This window comes from Alexandromys fortis, unplaced genomic scaffold (genome assembly GCF_014885135.2).
Source record: "Alexandromys fortis isolate MF-2015 unplaced genomic scaffold, M_Fortis_MF-2015_v1.1 scaffold_93, whole genome shotgun sequence".
NCBI lineage: Eukaryota > Metazoa > Chordata > Mammalia > Rodentia > Cricetidae > Alexandromys > Alexandromys fortis.
This window is the reverse complement of record NW_026067970.1, coordinates 5574835-5589275: the sequence shown is the minus strand read 5'-3', so window position 1 is coordinate 5589275 and position 14441 is coordinate 5574835. Positions and strand designations below refer to the sequence as shown.

The 14441-nt window shown below is 44.5% G+C and overlaps 1 protein-coding gene across 1 annotated transcript in view; it reads right to left on the bottom strand.

The window, feature by feature from the left end:
- Znrf2 (zinc and ring finger 2) overlaps window positions 1-7917 on the bottom strand; it is a 74182-nt gene extending 66265 nt beyond the window's left edge. Inside the window, exon 1 of the mRNA XM_050155470.1 lies at window positions 7323-7917. Within this exon, the coding sequence (XP_050011427.1) occupies window positions 7323-7770 (448 nt within the window). The 5' untranslated portion in view covers window positions 7771-7917. The remainder of the gene's footprint in view (window positions 1-7322) is intronic.
- Window positions 7918-14441: the final 6524 nt, after the last annotated feature.

Here is a 14441-nt window from a genome sequence, read left to right as displayed (position 1 = left end):
AGCAATAAAGAATAAAGCAAGTGAAACAAAAATCAATTAAAACTGAATGTACTGTTCAAACCAAGAACAGGCATTTAGGAATAAATCACATGTAATAAACCCAGTATGTATATACATTATGTACACATATATGCTGTATTTATGCCTTACTCCATTTACATGTATGTAAATAGGTTAAATTAATGAACTGTTCAGGCTAATCATAACTACTCAAGTTACAGTAAGAATTGATTACACATGGAACTTGAATTATTATACTTAGCTTCACACATATTTCATAGTTTTGTCTTAAAATTAAAAGATGTACTCAAGATGTATCTACTGTTCTGCATTTATATGCACCATGACCAAATGCATATCTTGGGTTCTAATAATCCCATGTCTCTAATAAATTTCCAAGAACAGGAGAAATGTGCAATTTGGGCTACACAACCTTAAGTACTCAACTGCTAACAAAAAAACTTGACTCTTTCTCGCCTCCATGTCAACTTAGCTAAGCTCCACTTTTAAAATCATCAGACTCATGCCACCTCTTACTACCTATGATGCTACACCTGGTCTACAGTCATCTTTAACTTGGATTTCCATCTGCTCCTACATAGGGGCCACAGTTATCTTTTAAACCCCACCAGGTTCCATCAGTTCTCTGCTCAAAACCACTCTAGACCTCTGCACCACTCCTGAGAGCAATGCCAAGAACCTTGGACACAAGGTCTTTCCACCCTCATGCTCACCCAGCCACATCTTTCTTCAACAGCCTTCAGGGCTCCAGCTACCCAGGCCCTGGGTTCCCAGCATGTTCTGTCCCAGTCTCAGGGCTTGGTCTTCTCAATTTCTGCTGGAATGTCACCAGAACATCTCTAGAGCTTCTAGGAAGAACTGTGCAAGAGCAACCTCATGTGTACCCTTGACTACATACACAGCCTCTTTAAAAAAAAAAAAAAAAAAAGATTTATTATGTACAGTGTTCTGCCTGCATGTATCCCTGCAGGCCACAAGAGGGCACCAAATCTCACTACAGATGGTTATGAGCCACAAAGTAGATGCTGGGAATTGAACTCAGGACCTCTAAACTCAGGACCTCTGAAAGAGCAACCAGTGCTCTTATCTTCTGAGCCATCTCTCCAGCCCGTGCACACCCTCTTAAAAGGACTAAGAGTCAAGGCCACTAATATTACACTTGCCACATTAATAACCACAACGTTTAGAAAGTAAAACAGTGTATTTAAATTAAAAGATATGTGTTAACCTGATCAACCTAATCCTATACTTAATGTGGTAAGTAGATTTTAGGGTAACCATTTTTGAGTCCCACATTCTAGTGTTTAAACCTTTCCTTCCCCTTATGTGTGGCCCAGGCCTACATGCATCTACCTAATGAGAAGTGGTAAAGGTGATAAGCTGAACCAAGATGGAATAACAAGGTACTACGGAAATCTGTGCAACAGCTCTTCAGAAAACTAAAAATAGAACTACCAATGGGCCGGCAACACTACTCTTGGGAATATATTCGAACAAATCTAAGTCAGTGTAATATTTCATTTGTATTTTAAAGTTAAACTTGCCTGAAGATCAGAGAATAACAGAGTCCCACTGGTAGGCCTTACAGACCAGGCAGTGGTAATACACACATTTAATCCCAGTAGTCAAACTAGCTCGCCACAGAAACTAGTCGGTGCTTGCCTTTCACCCCAGTGGTGCGCGCCTTTAATCCCAGAACTAGAGAGGAATAGAAGATGAGAGGAGACAGCTCAGAGACTCAGTCTCATTCTGGGGCTTCCTGGAAGCAGGATCACCATTTTCAGACTGAGGTCAAGGTAAGAACCAGTGGCTGGCTGCTTTGCTTTTCGGGTCTTCAGGTTGAACCCCAGTATCTGTCTCTGAATTTTTATTAATCATGCTTCAAGTCAGTATATTACAGCGATATCTGAACATCCACATGTTCATAGTGGCTCTGTTCAAATTACTACATTACAGAATTGGTCTAGGTCTCCTTCAGTAATGAATAAAATGTTGCATATGTACTAACAGTGGAGGTCTAGTCAACCATAAAGAATGAAAGGAGCTGGAGGGATGGTTCAATGGTTAAGAGCACTGTGTAAACGGAGACTGCATGTTCATCTCCCAGCTGCCCAGACCCGAATAATCACACAAAACTATATTAATTACAACACTGTTTGGCCAATGGCTCAGGCAAATTCCTAGCCAGCTCTTATATCTAAATTAATCCAGTTCTATTAATCTATGTATTGCCATGAGACTGTGGCATGCCGTCTCCTGACTCCGCCTTCTTTCTTTCTGCATTCAGTTTAGTTTTCCCAACTACCTATGGTCTGTCCTGTCACTGGCCAAAGAAGCTTCTTTATTAACCAAAGGCAATAAAACATATTCACAGCATACAGAGGGGAATTAATATCACACTTTTTCCTCTAACAAAGGGGCATTTGGTTCCCAACATCCACACAGTAGTTCACAACATCTAGCTCACAACTTTTGAGTTCCAGGGGCTCTGACATGCTCTTTTCAATCCCTTGTGCGGCAGGCATAAGCGTGGTACATATGCACACATGCAATCAAAACTCATACAAAATAAGATCTTTTAAAATGACATGTCATCTGCAGAGAAAAGGACAGAAATAAAGAGTATTGTAAAGTGAAATAGGACAGACTCAAACATAAAAACTTCATGTCTTTGAGATCTAGGTTTAAAAAGAGAAGGGCACTAAGGGGAACTATCTGGGAAGAGGAAGGAGATGGAAAAAAGAGGCTAAGGGGAAGTGAGTGCAACCCTAGAACACGATATCAATGATAAAAATGTCACAAGCTGGGCAGTAGAGATGTACACCATTAATCCCAGCACCGGAAAGGCAAAGGAAGGCGGATCTCTGTGAGTTTGAGGTCAGCCTGGTCCACAGAGTGAGTTCCAGAACAGTCAAGGCTATGCAGAGAAACCCTGGCACAAACAAACAAACAAACAAATAAAAAAACAGAAAAAAAAAGTCACAACCAAACCCATATATTCCATACAATGACTCCACACTAAGAATTAGGAGGGGGAGGGGAATAAAGTTCTGTAAGCCTAACAACCACAAGGAAATGAATTATGCCAATCCACCTGAGGGAATTTGGGTGTAGATCCTCTTCAGGTGAGATCAAACATCAGTCACAGTGCCCCCACTAACACGCTGATCTGCTAAGCTGTGCTGACTCTTAAACCACAGACCAATGTGTACTGCATCAGCTATATGTGTGATGTGCTGCTAGCACGTAGCACAGGAAACAAATACTCATACAACACAAAAGTTTTTTCTGAACCTTTTGTTCACACGAAGTACCATGGTTTCTCCAATTTCTAAAGACATTAATGTCAAACAGTTCAGAACTTACAAAAATTTAAATAAACTGGCATTTAAAAATGCTTAGGAGTATTACCTAAGAAAACAAACCTTACAAAGTATTTTGTATATATAAGTTTTTGCACTTTTCTCAGTCCATTTGCCAATATCCTAGATTAGATGTATAGACAGTGAATCTGATATGTAGAACATTAAGGCAATTCTCCATATAATTATGCACAAGATGAGTATGAGACAGGTGGACAGCCAGCAATAAGAACCTACTTACTGGTCAATAGGCAAAGCAACCAAGCAGAAAGGAGTTGGACAGGCTTGCTGGTACGAGCACACAACAGACCGAGAGCTCTTCCCCCAGACAGTCCCGCAGCTCTCAAAGGGCCGGCCTGTGAACTCATCCCACTCCGCCTCCAACCTCAAGGTTACTTCCAAACAGTTCCCAAAGCAGGACCATCCAGGACAGAGGCCACACTTCAGCAAGCAACATAAGGCATCGCCTGTGGTCTTTAAAGATAGATGAAGTTACAGGTGAGAAGCACTAACCATCCAAGTCCCTTGGCAGAGATGGCAGGAGTGGTCATTAGGAGTCTGTCTTCCCTATACAGTGCAATCATCTCTTCTGCCCCTCCCCCCAAAAAACATCAACTGTGTTAAGAGAAAAATCCAAGAATGAAGAGCAGATTAACCACAATTTCCCAAATTCAAATATTTTGGCATCTATGGTAAGTAATAACTGAGAACTCCATAAAACCTCACATCTGTGCTGAAAATTCATTTAAATAAATCTTCCTAGGAATACAAATCTTACTTAACACACTCAATTTTAAATGACGGCCCAGGTTTTTTCAACGTAAGTAACAGGAGACACCTGAATTACAGGCTGCTGAAATACTCATAGGCAAGCCACACCCAAACATGCTAAGACAATTAAGCAGCCGAAAGCAGCAAAGAACTGTTGGTTCACTGCCTTAAATTAATTCACTTTACAATCTCTCCACCAGACACACATACACATGCATTACTGAAGTCACAGGATTTCTCCGGAAATAATCTTTACTCAGTAGGGTATTTTAAGAGCTAACTCACCTCCTTTGACAGCTGCATCAAGGAAGGCTGTTTTAACTCCTATTGACAGCTTTTATGAACATCAGTGGCTTAGTGGGAAAATGCAGGCATAAAATAAAGTCAAACAATTCCTCCTTAAGATACCAAGGTTTTCAAATGTTAGATGATGCCCTTAGAGACCAGTTTTAAAACAAATGGCACCAGACTATTACCAGTAATTAAGAGAGAACTTCTGTTCACTATATACAACACAGTAGTCAATTCACTAATCGACAAAGAGTAAAGAGAAACAAGCCCTACTTCTTCTAAAAACTCCACAGAGATTCTAACCATACTCTGATCTCCACGAGAACTCAATGCCTACCAGCTGAAATATCTGAGTTACTCATCTTCCTTCTAGTTACTTAATTCTCTAGAGAGAAGAATGTATGCAGCCTCGCCTGGTCTACACATTAAGTTCCATGACAGCGAGAACCGCACAGAGAAATACTATCGTGAAAAGCTAAAAAGGTGCAGCCAAAATATACATACCAAAGAAAGCAAAACTCAAAGGTCACCACAGAAAACTTCATTCAATTTGGCAACTCACTGTGATAGAGCAATAGAACAGCTTACATATCTACTTGCCACTCTCCTAAGCGGAAAGCAATTTAAAGAGCAATAGTTTAGGTTTCCTCTTTCAATACATATCATTGGGAGTCTACAAAGGAACTTTATCTGAGTGTTTTTAGGACTACCTTTTCTGGTTAAAAAACAATACAAACATCAATGCTTTATATAGTTACGGTAAGTACTTTCCATTAATTTTGAAATGTTCTTTTTCTCAATTTTTAGTTGGAGTCCACAAAATTCAGTAAACACTGCACATGCCCAACCTTTAACAACTCTGACACATTGGTATAAAACATAATAAAAATGGTGTCAATATAAAGAATCTAAGACTCCACATCTAGCCCCGTCCATCTCAGAATGACTAGAAATGTGCTCCCACTAGGTGTTCTCATACCCACTCACTGACAAACTGGTACAAGTTTCACTAGGCAAAGCCTTTACTAAGGACCAACTTTACTGTTTTTCCCAACAAGGATTTTAAAGTCGCTGCCCTTTTCATTCCTTTCACATGAGAACAGGTCATTTCTGACCCCTTTTAGGCCTTGTCAACTAAAGTTTCTTACATGAATCAGGAAGCACAGAAAAATGAGTGACTATTTTTCTCCAATGACCCAAGAACGAAACATATCTCTAACAGTTCATAATGAACTGGAGAAAAAGTTAAGATCCTCCACACAATTGATGACTTAGGACTGTCTAGCAATCAACCTTACCAGAGACCTGGATGAGAAAAGCTGCCCCAGCACTGTCTTGCTACCCAGTCTTCCAGATCAGGAGGACTACTAAAGAACTACATACTACGTCTGCAAATCTAAGAATTATGTTTTAAAAAAAAGCAAACAAATAAAAAGCTTGCATTCCAACTCTAGGCAAACAGGTCTTGCCAATTTATTAAGAACTAACAGCAGGAAGGCCAGCGATCTCCCCTGCTCTGAATACTTACTTTAATAAAGCAAATACATACTGAGTCTAGTCAAAGAGAAATCAGCCCGGAGAAAAACTGAATCAAAAGTGGTAATCAGGATATTAAATATTAACTGAAAGAGACTGTTCCTATTCCCTTTTCTTGTTCCTACTTTTGATGATCATAACTGCTTAGTGAAAACTTCATTTTAAAAAGGTAGTTATTTCTAAAACATGGCACCACTCTCAGGAAACTACAGTGTCTCAGACCACAGGGCATGATTACTTCTTTTTTCCAAAAACAAGATTTTTTTTAAAGATGCCTCAATTCTAGAAAACATTAATATAATTATTGGCACTGCAAAACTTACCATAAAGCAAGTTATTTAAGTGGCAGGCTAAGTGTTTAGCTCAGTGATAAAGAGCTTGCCTAACAAGCTCAGCAACTTAGGTCAGAGTCTCAGAACCTCACAAACAAACAAAAAAAGGTAGCTAAAAGCTAAGTGCTTTCATATCAAACATGCAAAATATCATTAAGATGGTGGAAACTAAACATGACATTTTTTACGAATTAACGCTAGAGTCTGATAGCTTTAGCACACAGATCAGTAAACAAGCCACTTAATTTCTTACAACTATAAACACATGAATAAGAAGGTCTTTAAAACAGAAGGTGGGGTTCACACCATTCCGCGCTCAAATATGAATATATAATGCCGGACATATAACGCAATGAAGTGGGAATGTGAGGTCTGAATTCACACTTTCACAATCAAGTGCACCCTTTCTCCTGTTTCAAACAGCATAAAAGCACATCACTGACCTCTAACGCTAGTCAACACGGCTCTTCGAAAGACTCTGACCAACTACTGCCTCTGTAGGCAGAGTTGTGATAACTGTAAAGATTATCTCCTTAAATAACTGTTTTTGAACAGTTCCACAATCAGCTTCAAACTAAGCAGTACTAACATTAGCCACATGTAAAGTAGCAGTTTCCTGCGGCTAAAGCAACACTTTGTGTTAACACCTACACCCAAATAACACGTACCCACCCAGTAAGAATACAGAACTATGTACAGACGCTCGAGGATTACAGCTTTGTTAGGAGTCGATCCAGGGAAATAACTTCCTTTTTGTTCAAGCACTCAAACATCCACGTGAGTCCCTTCTGGCTTTGGGCTTTTAAAACTGCTTGCTCTCCAGCTCCCGAGCAGAACTACACTCGTCCACCGATCACCCCTAACTTCCTGGTACTAAAAATTACAACCACGAGGCTGTTTCGTCAGTTTGTTGTAAAACAATTCTAGTTCCATTCACCTCGTGGCAGGGGGGGTGAGGAGGGGACGCTCCCCCAAGTTGGGGAGCTGCTTCGGGGGCAAGGGACCGTACCTCCAAACAAGTGCGGAGAAAGGTGGGCCGGGAGCGAGCCGATCACCAGGCGCGGCCCGCCAGGGCCCCCGCCCGCTGGCCGGTCCCGTTCCCTAGCGCCGCCGCCGTCCTCCGGGCTGCTGTGCACCGAGTCCTGAGAGCCGTACGGGCCGCTGCCACTGCCGCCGCCAGGGATGCTGAAGGCCGACTGCGCCGCGCGTCCGCCCACAGCGCTGCCCACCGCCCCTCCGAGCGAGCGGCTGCGGGGCGCTGTCGGGGCCGAGGCGGCTGCCGCTGTCGCCGCCGCCGCGCCGGCCGAGGCGCTGGGCTGCTGCGCGCCGGGCACCGGGGCCACGAACCGGGCCGCCCGAGCGCCGTCCGCCCCGCCGCCGCTGCCGGAGGGCAGGTCCGAGCCCGAGTAGGCGCGGGTGCGGCCGTTGGCGGCGGGGCCGCTCTGCTTGGCGCCCATGGCCGCGCCGCCCCGGGCCGCGAGCGAGCGAGCGAGCTAGCGAGGCCGGCCGGACGCAGCTCGCGGCGGGTGCTCAGGTGGCCGTGCGGACGCGGTCGCTGCCGGGCCGCCGCGACGGGCCGCTACCGCTCGCTGCCGCGCTCCGCGGCCTCCGCACCGCCTCCTCCCGGGCGGCCGCCGCCACCGCCGCCATCCTCCGGCTCCCCGGCGGCTCGGAGAGTGGGAGGCGCCCGGCAGGACTGGGGGCCGCCTCCCTGCGCGCCAGCCGCTCGCAACGGGAAAGAGGAACGGGCGGCGCGCGCCCCAGCAACCGTCGCCGAGCGGCCCGCACTGGAGGAGCCGCGGCCCGGCTAAGGCGCAGCGCAGAGATTGGGTCCCGCTGGCCTGACTCTGCCCCCACAGCCAGGCTCGCCCGCCCCGGCCCCGCCCAGAATGCGGTGATGGACAGACGGGTGGCCCCGCCCTCCATGCAAAGCTTCTGGCACCAATCAGAAGACGGCTCCTCCTCCCGCACGTGGCCTGTGAACGCCCGAGAAGAGCAAGTGCACCTTTTCCTGGCTGGGGCGGGTGCCCTTTGAATGAGTGGACGTGACCTTCGTTGGTGTTGACAGACAGAGTAAACAAACAAACAAACAAATCGATCTCAGCTTTGTGGACGTTTTCAAACAAACAAAACAGCGTTAGGGGCTTTGGACGGAACAAAACACCTTGAAGACTAAAGCCAACTTGGTCTGAATTATCCTGGGGTGGGAAGCACAAAATTGGAAAAACGAAGGAAAATCCAGTCTGACCTTCACGGGTAGAGCCGAAGCTGAGGGGCAGAGACTATGTTCTCCCTGAAACACTGCCTTCAGACCCAACGTCTAGCCAGATTATGCAGACTGCCAATTTCTTTACCTTTTTGGATTTTTAGTTTCCTTGCCCATAATGTTGAAACTAAGTCTCCAGGGCAATAGCTGCTTTAAAATCTTATGGTTTCTCTAAATGGAATTGACAGAATCCTCAGTACCTTCCTGTGTGTGGTGCTTGGGCCAGTCGGTTCTCACCTTCCCATTTGGAGGATTCCCGAAGCCTTGTCTGCATGGAAAAACAGCAGTGAGTCTGTATAAACTGCAGAAATGAATACCTTGTTGCTGTTTTTTTCCCTTTTGTATTTGCACTGAGTCATTTATGTAGTGATTTTAGTCATTGTTTCAAAAGATGTGGGAAGAAAGAGAGATAAATGCTTTGCCTGAATGTTTGTTTGCCACATAGGTGCTTGGTTCCCATCGTTGAGGTCAGAAGGGGGCATCAAATCCCTTAGAACTGGAATTATGGGGCTAGCTGCCACATGGGGTGCTGGGAATCAAGTCTAGTTTTTCAGCAAGAGCAGAGTGGTTCTTAACCACTAAGCCTCAAATTGGGTTTGTTTTTCTTTGGGGGGGGGATGTTTTGTTTTGTTTTGTTTTATTGGCTTTTGGTTTTTCCATAAAGGGTTTCTCTGTAGGTTTGAAGCCTGTCCTGGAACTCTGTAGACCAGGCTGGCCTTAAACTCACAGAGATTTGCCTGCCTCTACCTCCTGGGATTAAAGGTGTCTGCCACCACCACAGGGCTCAAATTGGGGTGTATTATTATTATTATTTATTAAAAATTTCCACCTCCTCCCATTTCAAATTGGGTTTTTAAGAAAGGGAACTGAGGCCCTCTGAGCCGGTTGCCTGTAGTTCCCAGCTTCTGGAGAGACTGCATCAGGAGGAGCCTTTAGAATTCAAGGTCATCCTGAGATGTAGCAAAAACCTATCTCAATAATAAGAAGGAGAAGACGAAAGAGGGAAGGAGGAGGAGGAAGAAATGTATACACATAATATACGTATATAGCTTTTATATAAAATATCCTGTGTGACATCATTCGATTAAAAGTCTTTTCCCTGCACATGTTAGCAGCCACCCCAGACTGAAGACGACGCTGTGTAATAATCCCTTTATACTCTGATCATGGTATTAAACTTCTCATTAGACACTCAACAGTCAATGTCAGTACAGTAGCTTTTCAGTGAATAAGCATATTTATATTTTCTAATCTTGCTAAAATGAGTTTTTAAATGTTTGTACAGTTATTTATTTATTTGTGTATACCAATGTATGTGAGTGCACTCATGCTATGAATTTGTGTGACATATTTGTGTGACAGAGGACCACTTGCAGGAGTTGGTTCTTTCCTCCTACAATGTAGGTTCGGGGGTGGGGGGGTGTTAGAGCCTTTGCTTGCTTACGCCACCTCGCTGGCCCTAAAATGATTCTTTTTTTTAAAATATTTATTTATTTATTATGTATACAATATTCTGTCTGTGTGTGTGCCTGAAGGCCAGAAGGGCGCCAGACCTCTTTACAGATGGTTGTGAGCCACCATGTGGTTGCTGGGAATTGAACTCAGGACCTTTGGAAGAGCAGGCAATGCTCTTAACCACTGAGCCATCTCTCCAGCCCCCTAAAATGATTCTTGAAAGTCAACTTTTAAACTTACACATTGCTCTTCGATGGCACCTGTGTGGAGCGGCTTTTTTTTTTCCCCCCTCGGTCCTCTTTGCTCTCTCTCCGGCCTTCTTGTCTCTCTCCAAATGGGAATCCTCATGAAGACTGTGTTTTATTGCCAGGCAGCTGTAACTTCACTTAATACCTGTAGCTGTGTTACACCCTACCGGTTCTTCACATTTCTTTAGTAAACTTGTTCTTCCTTCTCTGTGCCTCCGTTGGTCCTTTAATGAGAAGCCAATGTACAGGAGCCAATCAGGACAGGATTATAAACTCATGCCACAGAGTAGGTAGATTCAAGCTAGGGTTAGGCCTTGCTTCTAGTTAATGCTAGCTTTGGGACTGGGGTCAAGCCACTCAGTTTAATTACACCTGTTTCCTGTAAAATATGTAAGTGCACATGAGCGTAGTACCAGTCTTCAGAGTGGCTGAGAGTCTCAAAAGAGCTGATATGTGTTTGAAAGTACTTTGAAATCACTGTCCTGCCTATCACAAAATAATATTATGCATATTGTCTGTAGCAGAGTGCGATACTGTGCACAATAGAATATGCAAAAATTGGTGGACTTGATTTCACTATTTTGTACAATTAAATTGCATCGCTAACACTTAAAGTATCATTAAGAATTGATAGAGTCATCACTATATGTACATCACCATAATGGCTTGACTGGATAAGCATATATAGAAAGACCAGAGGTTATTTGAAATCTTTGATATGTAAAAGTTTTTTTTAAATGAACTTTTCTTTAACACTTTGAACAGTCTTTGGTGTCCTAAACAGGCTTCAGTGTGTCACAGAAATGCTTCATGCTAGTCAGCTGATGAGCAAAGCCCTGTGTTATAGTTAACATAGATTTTTAGAATCATTTTCTTTTTAAAAAACAGCTGAGACAGAATGTCAGCACCTGATAATAAAAATAACTCGATTCTTGTTTAACAAATTAGTATAAAGTTATTAATAAGAGATTAAATATGTGTATTATATTCTACTCTCAATTAACTTTGGCTTGCAAACAATCTTTTAATTAAAAAAAAAAGAAAACTGGGGGCTGGAGAGATGGCTCAGAGGTTAAGAGCACTGGCAGCTCTTCCAGAGGTCCTGAGTTCAATTCCCAGCAACCAGATGGTGGCTCACAACCATCTGTACTGAGATCTGGTACCTTCTTCTGGACTGCAGGAATACATGCAGGTAGTACTTTGTATACATAATAAATAATTTAAAAAAAGAAAGAAAACCAACATCTTGGTACTGAGGATCTAGATTAGTCTATAAACTATTTGCCACACAAACATGCAGACCAGAGTTCAATTTCCACAGTCTCCAGCACATGTAAAAATACAGGCATGGTAATATGGCTTGTAATCCTAGCTCCAAGGAGATGGGCATAGGAGGATTCCTGAGGCTCACTGAGCCATCCTATCCTAATCAGGGAGCTCGAGGACTCAAAGAAGAGACCTCTGACCCAAAATAAATAAATAAATAATCTGGCGGGCTCCTAAGGAATGACAGCCAATATTGGTCTCTGGTTTCCACATGTATGTACAGATATGTGCACACATAAATGAGCAAACATACTTACACACACACACACACACACCTTTCTTTCAAAATGCTTAGCATGAAACAAGCATAACTTATGTTTTTCCTCCATTCTAAAGAAACTTCTTAGATTCCAAAGTATTATGAAAGGCTTTACCGGGGCCATACTGTTGCAAAGATTTAAAAGTTGTGGAGATAGTGCCATGGGCCCAGTACCAAGAAGATGTCCCAGCCTATAGCCGTGAAAAGGAGCTTGGGAAAAAAATAGCTCTCTGCTCCATAATGCATGGGTTCTCTCCTCCACTGACTGTGCACCGTCCTGCAGTCTCCCGCCACTTTCACAACTCCCTGCAGTAGAGCGTGAATGATTAAACAGCAGCAGGAGACGTTTCCCTGCACCACCTCCTCCCTCAAGGGCAGCCAAAAGCCCCAGTAGAGGCAAACCCTGTATTTTAGGCCCGGATTGTATAAATCCCCCAAGTACAGAGGCTCTAGCCTACTCCATCTTTAACTCCCCAGGGTGACTGCATCACCAGAGCTGAGACGGTCCGTAGGCAGGCGGTTACAGGCTGGTGTGGATCAGAAGGGCAGGTAGCAGCCAGTGGTGCATGCTCTACATCACCACTGACTTAGCTAACTACTATCACCGTGCCAAGCTTGTTGCTCTCTCTATTGTACTGCCAAAGCAGTCTAGAAGTGGCCAGTTCCCTTTGGGTGACATCTGAATGACCCTGGCCCCCAGTTAGGGCAGGTGGGAAAGAGGTCAGAAACGCACGATTACCTCTAGCTGGGAATGAGAAAGCAAACTGGGTGGTGAGAGCTACTGGTCAACCTACCACACCCTCTGTTTCCCAGAAGCCAGATGCTCTTTGGCTGAACTCTCTAGAGCTCCAAGTCTGAACAGATAGGTTTTTGGAACATAGCCCTGAGCAGGGTCATCCCTGGTACACAGAAACATTAGGATACATCCGGACCCCCATGGAAGATTGGTTCCACACTAATGTAATGTCTTAACTACACACTAGTGTAATGTCTTAACCATAGAGACACAAAGTTAACCCACGGACCCTGCCCTCCAAACCGTATGTCCTGCAGCCACCATGCCTAGACAGAAATGGTTCAAGTACAGCGTATTTGCACACTACAGCCAAGGGGTGGAAGTTGGGTAAAGAACAGAGATGCAATCCCACATCTTGAGACAGTTGCCTTAGACATCTGTAGACATCCTAGGCTGCACGAGCCTGGATGAAGCAAAGGAGAACTTTGAGTATCCAAAGACCAGCAAGCATTTCACTAGCTGGAACGAAGAGGAGAAGACAAGGAAGTCTGAGAACCAGCTGGAAGAGTGGACTGGGTCAGAGTCCAGCTGGCTTGGCCGGCTGGGCAAGGATCCAAAAGGCAAAAGCGAATCGCTCTCCTAGGCAGCTGCAACATGGTCGTATTTAGATTTTGAAAGGACAGGTTCTCTGGGGCAGCATTTTGGAGAATGGAGTGATAGGAGAGAGGAGAGCACACCTGTAGGGGTTGATGGAGGCTGGCAGGTAAGAGGGGAGTCTAGAGTAGCTGTGAAGGCTGGTGACAGACTGGAAGAAGGAAGAGGTGAGGATGATGCATGAGCTCTCTGGCCAGTGCTCCTACTGCCGGGTGTGAATATGGAGGGAAGGGCCACAGGAAGAGGAACTGAACCAGTACTGGTGTGAATATGGAGGGAAAGACCACGGGAAGAGGAACAGAACCAGTACTGGTGTGAATATGGAGGGAAAGACCATAGAAAGAGGAACTGACCCAGTACTGGTGTGAATATGGAGGGAAAGACCATGGAAAGAGGAACTGAACCAGTACTGGTGTGAATATGGAGAAAGGGCCACAGGAAGAGGAACTGAACCAGTACTGGTGTGAATATGGAGGAAGGACCACAGGAAGAGGAACTGAACCAGTACTGGTGTGAATATGGAGGGAAGGAACACCTGGGAAGGGGAACTGAACTCATCTATACATAGGCAAAAGGAAATGTTTGTTGCAGCAAGGCATGGGGCTGGGAGACTGAAGCCAGGATATCCTACACCAGACCCTGGATAGGAGGCACAGAGACCCGGCCAAGCTTGTCTCCCCTGCACCAGCTCTTACTTCAGTGCTGTGGATGTATGCACTCACCCAGACATCCTGTAGCAGGGGTCACCAGGGCCAGGAGAGTTAGTGCAGTCCAGCTGGAGAGTGACTGAATATTAATAGGGGTATAACAAATTTATTCTTTTCATTGTTGATATTCTATGAGCTAAACCAATTGAGGCCTTTTTATTTATCTTATTGTGATATCATCTGCCATCTAAAAAAGCACTGGCCACTGGCCACTGGCCCTGGAATTTGCAACCTATGTTGTTTTTAAATTACTGTGCTAGATATATGCCTACACATACACACACACCACCACCACCACCACCACCACCACCACCACCACCACCACCACCACCAGCAGCAGCAGCAGCAGCAGCAGCCCACGATTCTCCATATATTCACTGTGTATCTGTTACCTTACATGACAAGATAGCCTTGGCAGGTTGGAAAGGTCTTAAGTAACCTGGGTTGGCCCACTTTCTTCTTCAAAAGCGAAGAAGG